Genomic DNA, 14,207 nt, shown 5'->3' with positions numbered 1-14,207 from the left:
TAGCATTTATATTGACAATTGTTGAAGTCACGGGGCATTTCCTGTTCTTAGCAAATAACATAGGCTGAGGGAATGCCTCTCTGTTTGAAATAACAAGCATTTTTCAACTACAAAAAACTATCATACACCTTTGCTATTCTACTTTATACGTTGTATTCTATAACATTCTAAAATCTTCATTAAAAACAAGAGAAAAAACTGTCCTCTCATTGTTTCTCAAACCACACTTCCTTTCTATTTATAATTAAAATACAACGAAAATATAAAAAAAGGGATAAAAAATAGATAAAAATATGAGAAAAAAAGCAAACACTATACAAAAAAAAATGCAAAACAAAAGAAAATCAAAATCCATAAAGTAGTTGTTGTTTTCAGGTCAATTTTCATAGAGAAGTTGTAGAAAATTTAAGTAGAAACTCAAATTTCATAAAGTAGTTGTTGTTTTTTAACTCAATTTTCATAGAGAAGTTTTAGAAAATTTGAGTAGAAACTGAATTTTCATAAAGTAGTTTTTATTTTTAACTCAATTTTTATAGAGAAGTTGTAGAAAATTGGAGTAGAAACTCAAATTTCATAAAGTAGTTATTGTAAATATTTTTTTTAAAGCAATTCAGTCAGCGAACTTTCAGTATGGGGCCGCTAAGGAATTTGCCAAGCTGCAAGAACTTCAACCTGGTCTTCCTAACTTGGTTATGGAATTTTGGACAGGCTGGTTTGATCACTGGGGTGAGCCTTGGCATAACACCCATGATCCGGAAGGTATTTATCTTTATATATTCGAAGGGGCCCATGAAAAATCAAGGCTATGTATACAAGCTTTTGGAAACCGAATTAGCGATAAGCTAAATTAAGGTTAAACATCCTGAGCTCACTTCAAGAACGAAATACAAGTAAAAACTGCATGAACTATCATAAAATCAAAACGAATTAATGTTATTCCTAGGGGTATTACAATAAATGTGAAAAAAATATAATTAATTGGCATAAATACGCTTTAAGACCACGCTGGAAATACAAGACGTTTGACGAAACGGAGAAAATATAACAATATAATTGTAAAAAAAAAACGTTTTGGAAAGTTTTATTGGCAGAGCTCGTAAACAATTTGGACAAAGACTACTCAAACACAACCTTTCCATAAATAAATATATATAATTAGAAAATAAAAATGATGAGTTTGACTCTGCCTACGCCCTCCACGTTCGAACATCCTGATCATTTGGTTGTTTGGACTAGGCAGTTTTAGTTTCTACAGTGTATTAATAAATTACGGGTTTTTTGTTTATTTATTTTAGTCTTTCTCCTGCTTTGTTAATATTTATTTCAAAAGGTGAGTTTTTTTGTTTCAGATTAAGCTGGAAATGAGAACCAAGTCAAAGTATACTTTATGATTATGAAAACGGGCGTGTTAAGGTTTTGGTTTAAACTTATATACTGTGCATATTTCGCATTTTGCAGTTTAGTACGTTCATTATTGCCTCAACGCTCAATCATAATTTCTTCTTTGTCTTTAGCTCATAAATTGAATCAGTCATTCTTTACAAGTGTGATATCTACCTATATTAGAGATGTGATACAATCAATGTAAAATTATTTAGAAACATCTTTTAGTTTCAAATATTTGCAATATATTGGATAGCTTCCAATTTTTAATAAGACAACTTTGTTGCGTTTCTTACGACACAATTTTTCTGTTGTTGAAATCACGGATGCTGGGCTGAGCAGTATTTAGTCCTCGTCAAAAGTGAACGTCTCAATAAACAGGGATCAACCTTGTCTAACTCCTAATTGCACATCAAACTAACGAATAGATCTTCTTCCTTCTTTAAGGCCCTTCGATGCATTAAAAATTATTTGTGAGCTCCAGCCTCGACTGACCATGTTAAAGACAAGGCGAGTTTTCCTAGCGCTAAATGGAACCACAAAACCTGCCAAGTTACTTAAATAATATTTCATTAAAATTCTGGTAAAAACAATTATAAAGGATCTTGAATGTATTAACAGTTTGCACAGCTAGCGAAAGGCTAGTTTAAAACAAAGGAAAATGTAATTTTTTACTTATTTTTCAGCAATACGGTGTCCAATCAATGTGCTTAAAGCATAAATAGTACGTCCGATGCGACAGCAAGGCCAAAGCGGTTAGCACCACAGGAAACCCCCAAAGCTGTCAAATTACTCAAATGATATTTCATTTGAGCTGATTTTTAAAGTTTTTCTGGCTGGGGTGCTAAAACATCTTTAGGGACTGTCTTTTCCTGAACCGAAAACAAATCTGCTCCGCTTAATCGAAGAAACAAATTTCACACATTCTAGTTAGTTAAATGTCACGGAATCTGAATATCTATATCTTCAGCACAAAACGGGAGAAGTCAAATGGTTTTTTCAGATTCCTGGGAAACAAGCCGTTGATTTCAATTATCTATCGGCTATTCAAATCTTTTATCCAAGCTCTACTAGTAATGGCAAGACCGCCCAATGTATTCTAAATAATTTGGCCACATAAACTAAAAACGTTTAAAATGGACGAGATAATACCACATCCACTTAACTTTAGCTATGTTACTTTCAGGCATAGCACTTGTTACTTTAACGCACTTATCTCGTTTAACCTGTACAGATAGCACTCTCACTAGAATTTTTAATCTGTTGAATTGAATGCTTGTTTTTAAACTGTAAAACTTCGGGCAAATAGGATATAGCAATTTCAACACTCCTCAAACACTGACAAAGTGCAAAAATTATGTCAGTAGATGCTCTCTCTTTCCTAAAAAACGCACTATTAAACTCTATCGATAGCATCTCTTAGTCTAATAAGTATCATCATGCCAAGTAATTTCTTCTTACTGAAATCATGCGAATATCTATATGATTATTACATTCATTCCTCATATTGTCAAATTGTTAATTTTCTAGAAGGTACAGCAAGCGACTAAATCCACACACCTTCATGAATGGATTCATTGATTTTTGTTAATAATTTTTGGAAGAATTTTTTTTTAATGCTTGAAAAACTGTCCATAATATAATATATGGCATTTTAGGATGCAGGACCAGGGCTTTTCAGTTAAAATTGCTTATATGCTTTGCCAACTAAATTTTAAATTGCAATTTAAAAACTGTGTTCCTATAATGTAAGGGGGGGGGTAGTTTTTTCTATCTGCTTGATCAGGAGAAAGTGGGACGACTGCACTGCCAGCTGGTGGTCCGAGCACCCGAATCAGTTGCCCAGAGATAATATAATATGAACTATACAATGCAAATTATTATATTTGAAAGGAGAAAGATTTTTTAATATGGCCATAGAACCTAAAGCTGTTAATGTGTGTATCCTTGATATTATTACTTTTAGATATGGCCGCCGAGCTCTCTGTTATATTGAGTGAAGAATGGTATGGTAACGTGAATTTTTACATGTTTCACGGAGGAACTTCTTTTGGATTCCTTAACGGTGCCAATGTTCCTCCTATCTCTCCACAGTATATGGCAGATGTCAGTAGCTATGGTAAGTCCGCTAGTCCATCTATGGTAATTTTGTCTTTCCTATTGAAGTAATTTTTACTATCTTTGCTATTTTACTATCTTTAGTAATTTTCTTTTTCCTTTACTATCGTTATTTGTGTCGAAGAATTGCTTATCTGATGAGAAGTACTGCTTACTTTATTTGTTCTCGGCGAATAAGATCCATCAGAATGAAACCTTGAGCATATCTGATTCCTATGTAATTTAACGGACCCTTCTTAATTGTAGTTTATTTGGAATTTTATTTTTATGAAGATCTATCAAGGTTCTGAAACTTGCCCCATTCAGGCTCCAATACTTCTGAAATTTGATAATTACTTATATTATGGAATGATATTTTAGACCATCTGTATGTCAAGCTTTAATCATAGGCTAAGTAAAGGCAGCGCTAGCGCTGCCTAAGTAAAGAACGATGTGGGCACAATGTGTTTTTTTTTTCTTCTTCTGTCGGGCACTTCGTATCGAAGGAGTTGTCTTAGAAACTTTGAAAAGGGCTCATTCGATTGGAAATTGGAGTTGCTAGTGCCCTTTTTAATAGTCGAAAGTGATTGGAGGGCAACTAGCCCCCTCTCACGCCCATCATTCTCCCAAACACATATAATCAAAATTTTGAGATATTTGATTTCCTGATAGAAAATATTTTTTTGAGGAGGACACTCCCCCACAACCCTCAGGGCAAGGGTTTAAAGTTATGGCCTGGGGGCATATTAGGTTTTTATAGAAGGCGTTGTTGCAGAAACTTTAAAACAGGCTCATTCGATTGGAAATTCGAAGTTCTAGTACCCTTTTTAATAGTCGAAAGTGATAGGATGGCAACTACCCCCCCCCCCAGCCCATCATTCCCCCAAACACATCTATTCAAAGTTTTGAGATAGCCATTTTGTTCAGCGTAGTTGATTTCCAGATAGAAAATATGTTTTTGGGGAGGATACTCCCCCACAACCCTCAGGGCCAGGGTTTTAAGCTATGATCTGGAGGCATGTAAGGTTTTTATAGAAGGTGTTGTCGTAGCAACTTCAAAAAAGACTCATTCGATTGGAAATTAAAAGGGCTAGTGCCCTTTTTAATAGTTGAAAGTGATTTGCGGACAACTAGCCCCCCCCCCCACGCCCATCATTTCCCCAAACAGATCCAATCAAAATTTTGAGATAGCCATTTTGTTCAGCGTAGTTGATTTCCAGGTATAAATTATGTTTTTGAGGAGGACCCTCCCCCACAGCCCTCAGGGCAAGGGTATTAAGTTATGTCTTGGGGGCATAGAAGGTTTTTAAAGAAGGCTTGGTCGTATAAAATTAAAAAAAGCTCATTCGATTGGATATTCAAAGGGTTAGTGCCCTTTTTACTATTCGAAAGTTATTGGAGGGTAACTAGCCCCCCCCCCCCACGCCCATCATTCCCCCAAACATATCCAATAAAAATTTTGAGAGAGCCATTTTGTTCAGCGTAGTTGATTTCCAGATAGTAAATATATTTTCGAGGAGGACACTCCCCTACAACCCTCAGGGCAAGGATTATAGGTTATGCCCTGGGGGCATATAAGGTTATTATTGTAATATCCGTTGTATATAATTGAAAAAGTGCTCATTCGATATGACATTCAAAGGGCTAATGCCCTTTTTAATAGTTAATCGTAACTTTAAGGCTAGTAACCCCCCTCTCACAAACGCTTTTTTCCAAAACGTATCCGACCAAAATATGTAGATTGCCATCTTGTTAAAAATAGTGGAAACTTTTCGAACTTATGTCTGTTAGGATGACAACCCCTCCCCCCACAGCCCTCAGGGAGAGGGTTTTAAGCTATGCTCTGGGGCATATGAAATTTTTCATTAAAAGCGTTGTCGTAGAAACTTCAAAAGGGCTCATTCAATTGGAAATTGAAAGGGCTAGTGCCTTTTTTAATAGTTGAAAGTGATTGGATAGCGACTAACGCCCCTATCATGCCCACCATTTTCCAAAACACATCCAATCAAATTTTGAGATATCCATTTTGTTCAACGTAGTTGAACGTTCTGGAAATTAGGTCTTCTAGGAAGATAACCCCCTCAGAGCCCTCAGTTTAAGGGTTGTAAGTTCTACCCTGGGGACATATAAGGTTTATATAGAAATTTGTTGTATAAATCATAGGCAGTACGATCGCGCTGCCTAAGTAAAGAACGGGGACTAAGTAAAGAGGAGGACACTCCCCCACAACCCTCTAGGTAAGAGTTATAAGTTATGCCCTGGGGGGATATAAGAACAATGTTGGCGCAATGTATCATTTATCAACTATTTACTTAACAGCAGGGCACTTCCTATCAAAGAAGTTCTCGTAGAAACTTTGAAAAGGGCTCATTCAATTGAAAATTGTTGTGGTTTGCACCTTTTGTAATAGTCAAAAGTAACAGGAAGGGGACTAGGCCTAACACTCCTTCCACGCCCACCGTTTCCCGAAACACATCCAATCGAAATTTTTAGATAGTCATTTTGTTCAGCGTAGTTGATTTCCAGATAGAAATTATGTTTTTGAGGACAGTCCCCCACAACCCTTAGGGCAAGGGTTGTAAGTTATACCCTGGGGGCATATAACGTTTTTATAGAAGGCATTGTCGTAGAAACTTTAAAAAGGGCTGATTCGATTGGAAATTCAAAGGGCTAGTGCCCTTTTTAATAGTCGACAGTGATTAGAGGGCAAATATCCCGCCTCTCATGCCCACCTTTTCCCAAACACATCTAATCAAAACTTTGAGATAGCCATTTTATTCAACGTAGTTTTAAAATCTGGAAATTAGTTCTGTGAGGATGACAACCCCCCCCCCCCCACAGCCCTCAGGGCAAGGGTTGTTAATTATGCCCAGGGGGCATATAAGGTTTTTATATAACGCGTAGTCGTAGAAACTACAAAAAGGGCTCATTCGATTGGAAAGTGAAATGGCTAGTGCCCTTTTTAATAGTCGAAAGTAATTGGAAAGTAATTAACACCCCTTCCACGCCCACCATTTCCCCAAACACATACAATAAAGATTTTGAGATAGCCATTTTGTTCCACGCAGTTCAAAGTTCAGTAAATTATACCTTTGAGCAGGACACTCCCCTTATAAGTTATACTGGTTATAAGTTATGCCCTGGGAGCATATAAGGTTTTTATTGAAATCTTTGTCGTAGAAACTTGAAAAAGGGCTCATTCGATTGGAAATTCAAAGGGCTAGTGCCCTTTTTAATAGTCAAAAGTGATTTGAAGGCAACTACCCCCTCTCACGCCCACCTTTTCCCCAAACACATCCCATAAATATTTTTGATAGTCATTTTATTCACCGTATTTGAACGTTTTGGGAATTAGGTCTTTAAAGATGAAAACACCTCCCCCTCCCCTCCCCACAGCCCTTAGGGCAACGGGTTTAAGTTATATTCTGGGGGCCGAAAAAGTTTTTTATTTAAAGCGTATAAACTTCAAAGGGCTCATTCAACTGGAAATTTAAAGGGCTAGTGCCTTTTTTAATAGTTGAAAGGGATTGGAGAGCGGCTAACGCCCCTCTCAGGCCCGCCATTTTCCCAAACACATCCAATCAAAATTTTGAGATATCCATTATTTTCAACGTAGTTAAAAGTTCTTGAAATTAGCTCTTTAGGATGACAACCCCTTCAGAGCCCTCAGTGCAAGGGTTGTAAGTTATGCCCTTGGGGCATATAAAGTTTATATAGAAAGTTGTTATAGAAATTTCAAAAAGGGCTCATTTGATTGGAAATTGAAATTACCCTTTTTAATAGTCGAAAGTGAATGGAGAGTAATTAACATCCCTCTTAAGCCCACCATTTCCCCAAAAACATTCAATCAAAGTTTAGACATAGCCTTTTTGTTCAACGTAGTTGAAAGTTCTTGAAATTATGTATTCGAGATTGGCAAACCCCCCAGATCTCCAAGGGCAAAGGTTATAAGGTCTGGCGTTGAGGCAAATAAGGTCTTTATAGACAGAGTTGTCGTAAAACTTCAAAAGGGGCTCATTCAATTCGAAATTGAGAGGGCTAGTGCCCTTTGTAATAGTCGAAAGCAATTGGAGGGTAAATAACCCCCCTCTCGCGCCCACCATTCCTCCAAACACATCCAATGAAAATTTTGAGATAGCCATTTTGTTCAGCGTAGTTTTAAAATCTGGAAATTAGGTCTTTGAGGATGAAAACCCCCCTCCCCACAGCCCTCAGGGAAAGGGTTGTAAATTATGCCCAGGGGGCATGTAAGGTTTTTATAAAACGTGTCGTCGTAGAAACTTCAAAAAGGGCTCATTCAATTAGAAATTGAAATGGCTAGAGCCCTTTTTAATAGTCGAAAGTAATTGGAAAGTAACTAACACCCGTTCCATGCCCACCATTTCCCCAAACACATACAATAAAGATTTTGAGATAGCCATTTTGTTCCACGCAGTTCAAAGTTCAGTAAATTATACCTTTGAGCAGGACACTCCCCTTATAAGTTATACTGGTTATAAGCTATGGCCTGGAAGCATATAAAGTGTTTATTGAAATGTCTGTCATGAAAATTTAAAAAGGGCTCTTTTGACTGTATCTTCAAGGGGCAAGTGTCCTTATGTATGATAGCCACTGGTCTGAGGGCAAATGAACCCAAACGTACTCCCCTGATTTCTCCCAACATATCCACTATATATTTTGGGTAGTCCGTTTATTCAACGTAGTTGAAAGTTTTGGATGATAGTTCTTTAAGGATGACAACCCCTCCTGCCCCCACAGTCCCTCGCATACGGAGTGTAAGATGTGTCTTGGGGGCGTATAAAGTTTTTATATAAAGCGTGGAAACATGAAAAGTGTTAATTAAATTGGAAATTTAAAGGGCTAGTGCCTTTTTTAATAGTTGAAAGGGATTGGAGAGCGGCTAATGCCCCTCTCAGGCCCGCCATTGTCCCAAACACTAGCCTTTTAGCATTAGCCTCTTAAATATCTTAGAGAACATTGACAGAAGAGAGATCGGCCTGTAGTTCCTGGGGTCCTTACGATAACATCCTTTAAAGAGAGCTATCACAAAGAAAAATAGAGAGTAAACTCAATGAAGAAAGCAGACTAAACAAGACTCGGCCGGTAAAGAAAAGACAAAAAAAACGACGCGGATATTTCGCCTGTATAAAAACGAGGCGTCTTCAGCGTAAAAGAAACAAAGATTAAAAAGCTAAAATAAACTAAAAATAAACTAAAAATACATAAAAAGACCACCACCAGTATTAAACTACAATTGTCGCAACAGACCACTTGGGTTACTGTTACTAATAGAGTTATTCCGATGAAAGAACCAAAGCAACTTGATAAAATTATATGAAATGGAAATTAAGTTAATTGTTCCATTGTTTGCTATCACTGACGCAACTCTCCCTGGTTTTTATTTTTTAATACAAGCAGGAAATTTCCAATACTTGAAAGGAAATTTGCAATAAGACGTAAAAGCTCGTGCCTCCCAAACTAGCACCTCTAGTAGATGTATGGTTGCTATTTTAACAGTATTGTTATATTTTTTTGGCCGATTACAATAAATTTTTTATGGGATATATATAGCATTAAAAGTTCAAAATGTATGCATTATTATTTAGTCATGCCTGAAGAATCTAATAACAAAATTGATGGCTTCAATAGACCTGTTTTAGCAATACTAAGAATCAATTTGAGATGGTGAAATTTGGTCTGTGGTAACTGAACGATCATATTTCGTAGCTTCCATGTTTTACCTGGCAAGAGGTAGGTCAACCTGGAGACGCCTGGTCTCATCATTTTCTACTCCGTCTGGTAAGAGTCGTAACTCAAATAAATCTAGTGTTTAAGATCTTTCTATTTTGAAATTTTACAATCATAGGTTTTTCCCACTCTCTAAGGGCCAATTAACACTGTTGGGTAGGGAAACACAATTGGTAGCTAACAGCTCGCAGAAGCTTACTTGTTGGATGAAAAATTAAAATAAAACTCTTGGAAATAACAATTGAAAATTTCAGGAATTGCTTCTGAGTTTAAGAAGACCTCAAGGCAAAAAAAGGAAAAAAAAGGTGAAAACATTGGTTAAGTCAGAATAGACGGAAAATTTTTTGTCTTTAGTTTCCATGCGATTTTTTGTCTACTGTTTATTCTAGAGTTTTTTTAGGAAAAATCAGGTGTTCTGATATCTCTATAAATGCTGTAGACATGAAAACTAGCCATCCTGCTTTGCTGGATTATCTGAACAGTATAATGCAGTGCTATTTACGCTTTAAATTATCCACGAGTTTCCTCCAACAATGATTCGATACATTAGAGGAATTTTCCGACAATTCTAGCTAACAGATTTAGTTGAAATAGGAAAATGCCTCATATTTTCCATGCTACAAATAGCGTTTGCTTGTGTGAAGTCAGCGCCATCTTCTTTATTTGAAATCGTACTTAGTAGATCATGTTTTTAAATTCAGTTGCTGAATTTTCTGTCTTGTTAGAAATGATCTTTGGCTCTCGCTCTAGAACAAGTATAATCTTCAACCAAAAATTCTTATCCTTCAAAGGCTGATACAAACGAATAATAGATTGTCAAGTTTGATATTCCACAATCGAATTGTCGTATGTTATAAGATTTGAACCATCTGAATGTCAGTTTTATAATCAAACGCGACCTAACTGTCAGAAGAAGAGCTGTATTGGCTACCTTACAATTTTATAGTGCTTAATCGAAATGCTTAAAATGAAGAGAGATAAAATCGAGATCGAAATCGAGATAAAATTATCTTCAAAGAAAATTGCTCCTATTTAAAGATGAAAGTTTAGGTGTGACTAAACTTAATGCTTATAGTTACAATAATTAAATTCTAAATTTTAAAACAAATTTTTTAATTAACGCATTATAAACTATTAATTTGAAAAAGTGCGAAAAATAATATGTTTTTGACACCAGGAAAGCGCTAAGACCGAATTGTAATTCTGTTAATTGTTTTAAAACATTAGGTTTACATGTTGTATCTATATTTGTAGACTATGATGCAGTTTTGACAGAAGCTGGTGATTACACTCCGAAATATACAATAATTCGTGAGATGATCCTCCCCAACCTTCCTCCTATTTACACACCAGAACCACCTGAACTAAAGTCCAAGGCAGCTTATCGTGGCGTTGTTCTAACAGAATATGTTAATCTTGAGAATTTGGTCAGAAATGTGGTAAGTAGTCTCGTTTTATAACCTTCATTTTAGGTTTTTAATGAGGACAGATAACAATTTGATCCAAACATGCTTAATACAAAACATTTGCAAATGTTTCATTCATCAGCACAGATAGCAGAATCAATTACACTTGTTCATTTTTATATAAAGGTCATTGATATCATCAAAAGCTTAACAATATGCCAAATGATTTAATAAAAGTTGAACATATGCTAAAAAAAAAAAACCTTGGGAAACTCTTTGTTAAGTTTGAACAGGCACTCGATGATAGTTTTATCTAGTACCTGATGATACGCTGAAAGTCATATCAGGTATTTCTCAAGATGATTATAAACTTCTCTGTATCTTAAATTCTGAAACACTTGCTTCTACCTTAAAGATAGTGGTCAGAGGCTCTAACCCCTAACCTTAATATTCTAGTAATAAGAAAGCCTGAATTATTTATACGACTATTCAGTTGTCCGTGACCTTGTGCTTAGGTTAGAGTGAAAGAGAAAAGTAAAGTATGTAAAGTAAAAAAGAGTATTTTGCCAATGAACCAAGCGGAAATAAAGTATAAGCTGAAATTTCATTTAAAGTGTAATTTATCAAATGATCGTTGCCCCCGATCTCAAATCGTAAAGAAGATAATGTGTTCCATGTGCTCCCGAAAAATCAAAAGTTTACCTTCATTTCCGTAGCTAACACTACTCCAAACATCGATCATGCTCTGTTCTCTGGCGAGCTTTTACATGAAGTTTCAGTTTTGGATGGTTTTGCGTTTAGTGACCACATTTTTATTGTTGTGAGTATTCCTGTATCTAGCTCTCTAAGGGCCCTCCAACGTTCTAAATGGTCGATCAGGAAATCTTGGGATCTTACCAACATAGGGCTTTTCCGGAAAGCTTGTGATGGTATTTTGACTAAAATAAAAGCTACGTACCACCTCCTTAAATCTTCCTCTGCAGTTATGGACGAGCCTGAGCTTAGTTTACAGCTCGATCTGTATTGTGAAAAAATTATTTATGCTATTAGATGTGCTGATCGGGTAGCTGTACCTGTTCACAAGTCACGAGTGAAAACAGAAAAATGTGATTGGTCTCGAAATCCAATTTTAGTTAGTGCTTGTTCCCAGGCCAAAGTATGGCTGCGTATATGGCAAGAGTGTAATGGGCCTAGAGTTGGCCTTGTAAATGCCGTCCGTATTCATAAGAAAAGAAAGTTTTGTAAAGCGCTCCGTGATCATGTTGCCACTATCAAAGCTGATTTGGCGGCAAAAATTGTTGATGGTCCAAATTTGCTTTGGAGGTCGATCTACTGATTTTAGAGCTTTTTCCTTTCCTCCACCTGAGCCTGAGTGGGTGGCACATTTTTCTGCTCAGTTTAAAGCTCCTGATAGTTTGCAAGCTAAAAAGTTTGATGAAGAAACTAGATTTTTTTTTTTTTTGAACAGTCGAGCAAATAGTTAATGGTTGGAATTAAATTAATTAAATTGGTCATGCCGAAGCTTAAAAAGAAGTTTTCTTGTGGGTCGGATGGGATTTGTGCTCGCCATTGTGAGCTTGCCAGCAATTACCTTTTCGATCCTATTGCTTTACTGTTCCAGATGATTTTGACAGCAGGAGTTGTTCCTCATTACCTGTACTTTGGTGTTTTAATTCCGGCTTTGAAAAAAGGGAAACCACTTTCTGAATGTTCGTCTTATAGGCCCATTACAGTTTCTAGTGTGTTTTCAAAGATTTTTGAATTATTGATTATTGAACATATTCGACAACAGTGTGTCGTGTCTCCTTTTCAGTTCGGGTCTCAACCGCGTCTTGGTTGCTACAACGCTTTAGGGAGTTTATGTACAGTATTAAAGGATGCTGAAAGGTTAGGTAGCTCTTTCACTATTGACGCATATGACATTAGTAATGGTTTCAGATATCTAATTCATTCTCAGGCTATGCTTGAGTTGTTCAAAGGGGGGGGGGGGTTTCTGTTGATGTATTCGATCTTTTTATTGTATGTATAGACACCTCTGAGTTCGTTTAAAGATTGGATCTTCGCTCCTCTCTTCAGAACTTCGTCTGAATCTTGGAATGAAACAAGGGGCCATTGTGTCTCCTACTATTTATAATAACGCGGTCCTAAGAGCCCAAGGGGATTTTTCGCCTTGCTGTATATTGAATGGTCTTAGTGTGCCTGTTCTATGTTAGTGTGACGTTCTTAACCTAAGTAGGGCTGTGTTTAGTATGGAAAAAAGTTTTAAGGAGATTGCCAAGAATTATAATTAGGTTGGTCTTTCTTTATATGTGGCCAAGTCTCAAGCGCTATTGCTTCACTTTAACCGTTCTAAAACCCCTGATAGAGTAAATTTGGGTGATTTCTGATGTCATACCATTGCAGGAACTTGTGTACCTTCGATTACCTACTGGTACATCCCTAAAGGCAACTCAGAAATTACTTGTTGCGGGAACCGAGCGAAAGATACGTAATGTGTATGCTGGTGCGGTTGGATCACAGCTTAATTTTGGTAAACGCCACCTTGCGAAAGTTTACAATACTGTTTCTCTCCCTTATGATGTATATTTGGTTCCTTTCTGGGACATTTTTAACCGATCAGAAAAAATAGAAATCAGCAGGGCTTATTTCAAATGGTTAGAGTTCTTTATTCGGATTCCTCCTTAGAATAGGAATGGTAGACTGCGGGAGGGATACAGCTTGCCGGGTCCTCTTAATGCTGCATATAATATTTTTTTCAAGCTTGCACAATATCCGTCGAACCACCCTTGGAAGAGTTTTTATTTTGATGCTAGGTTGCTTATTTTTTTGCTGTGTTATTATCATTTTTATATTGAATTTGTTTGCATGATTCTCTACAAGGTAAATGGGTTAGAAATTATATTTTTCGTTTTTTATCTATTTTTTTTGGTATTGCTGTATATTTTTCTGCACATTTTTTCTTTTTCCTTTTTTTTATACTCCATCGTTCTCTTTGTAGAGTTTATGATGGGTTAGAAATAAATTATTATTATTATCATTAAAGGTAATACTGAAGAAACTTGGAAGGTAAATAATGAGCTTAGTTAGAAATAAGACAAAGTCCAGCCTGGTTCATTATAAATCTCTTCCACGAGATGTGAAGGACGAGACTTGAATTGTGAGCAACTTCGTTGAGATTTTTTCTCGCATTTAAAAGCGCCATCGCGCTGAAGGTCAGTCAAACTTTGGTGGTGAATTTGCACCAGAAATTTGTCGATAATCATGAAAGTTCCTCTGAAATGGAATTTGATTCAACTACCAGCGAAGAAGCTCTAAAGGTTGCAAAAACAATCAGGTCTTCCTCCTTAGGCATTAGTGGTATCAACCTAAAGAATGTAACAGCAGTCGTGTATAATATATTACCTTGCCTTATTCACGTCATCAGTTGACCGCTTGAGACGGGAGTTTTTGACTGTTTACTGAAAAAAAAACAAAGTATTTCTTCTACATAAAAATGTTCCCAACGGCTTGAAGGGGGCATGTAAAATTTAAGTTCTAAAACAAAATATGAAAAAATGTAGTGGACAAATCTTG

The 14,207-nt window shown here is 36.4% G+C and overlaps 1 protein-coding gene across 4 annotated transcripts in view; it reads left to right on the top strand.

Annotated features, from left to right (window-relative positions):
* LOC148950463 (beta-galactosidase-1-like protein 2) overlaps positions 1–14,207 on the top strand; it is a 147,807-nt gene that overhangs the window by 115,782 nt on the left and 17,818 nt on the right. For all 4 annotated transcript variants that reach the window (XM_089092416.1, XM_089092418.1, XM_089092417.1 and 1 more), the window contains exons 6-8: positions 607–759; positions 3,350–3,502; positions 10,483–10,667. In XM_089092416.1, the coding sequence (XP_088948542.1) occupies positions 607–759; positions 3,350–3,502; positions 10,483–10,667 (491 nt within the window). The remainder of the gene's footprint in view (positions 1–606; positions 760–3,349; positions 3,503–10,482; positions 10,668–14,207) is intronic.

This window comes from Artemia sp. Qi Xiang Cuo, chromosome 7 (assembly GCF_049724085.1).
Source record: "Artemia sp. Qi Xiang Cuo chromosome 7, ASM4972408v1, whole genome shotgun sequence".
Lineage (NCBI taxonomy): Eukaryota > Metazoa > Arthropoda > Branchiopoda > Anostraca > Artemiidae > Artemia > Artemia sp. Qi Xiang Cuo.
Note: the sequence above shows the minus strand (reverse complement) of the source record. Positions and strands in the feature narration are given on the sequence as shown.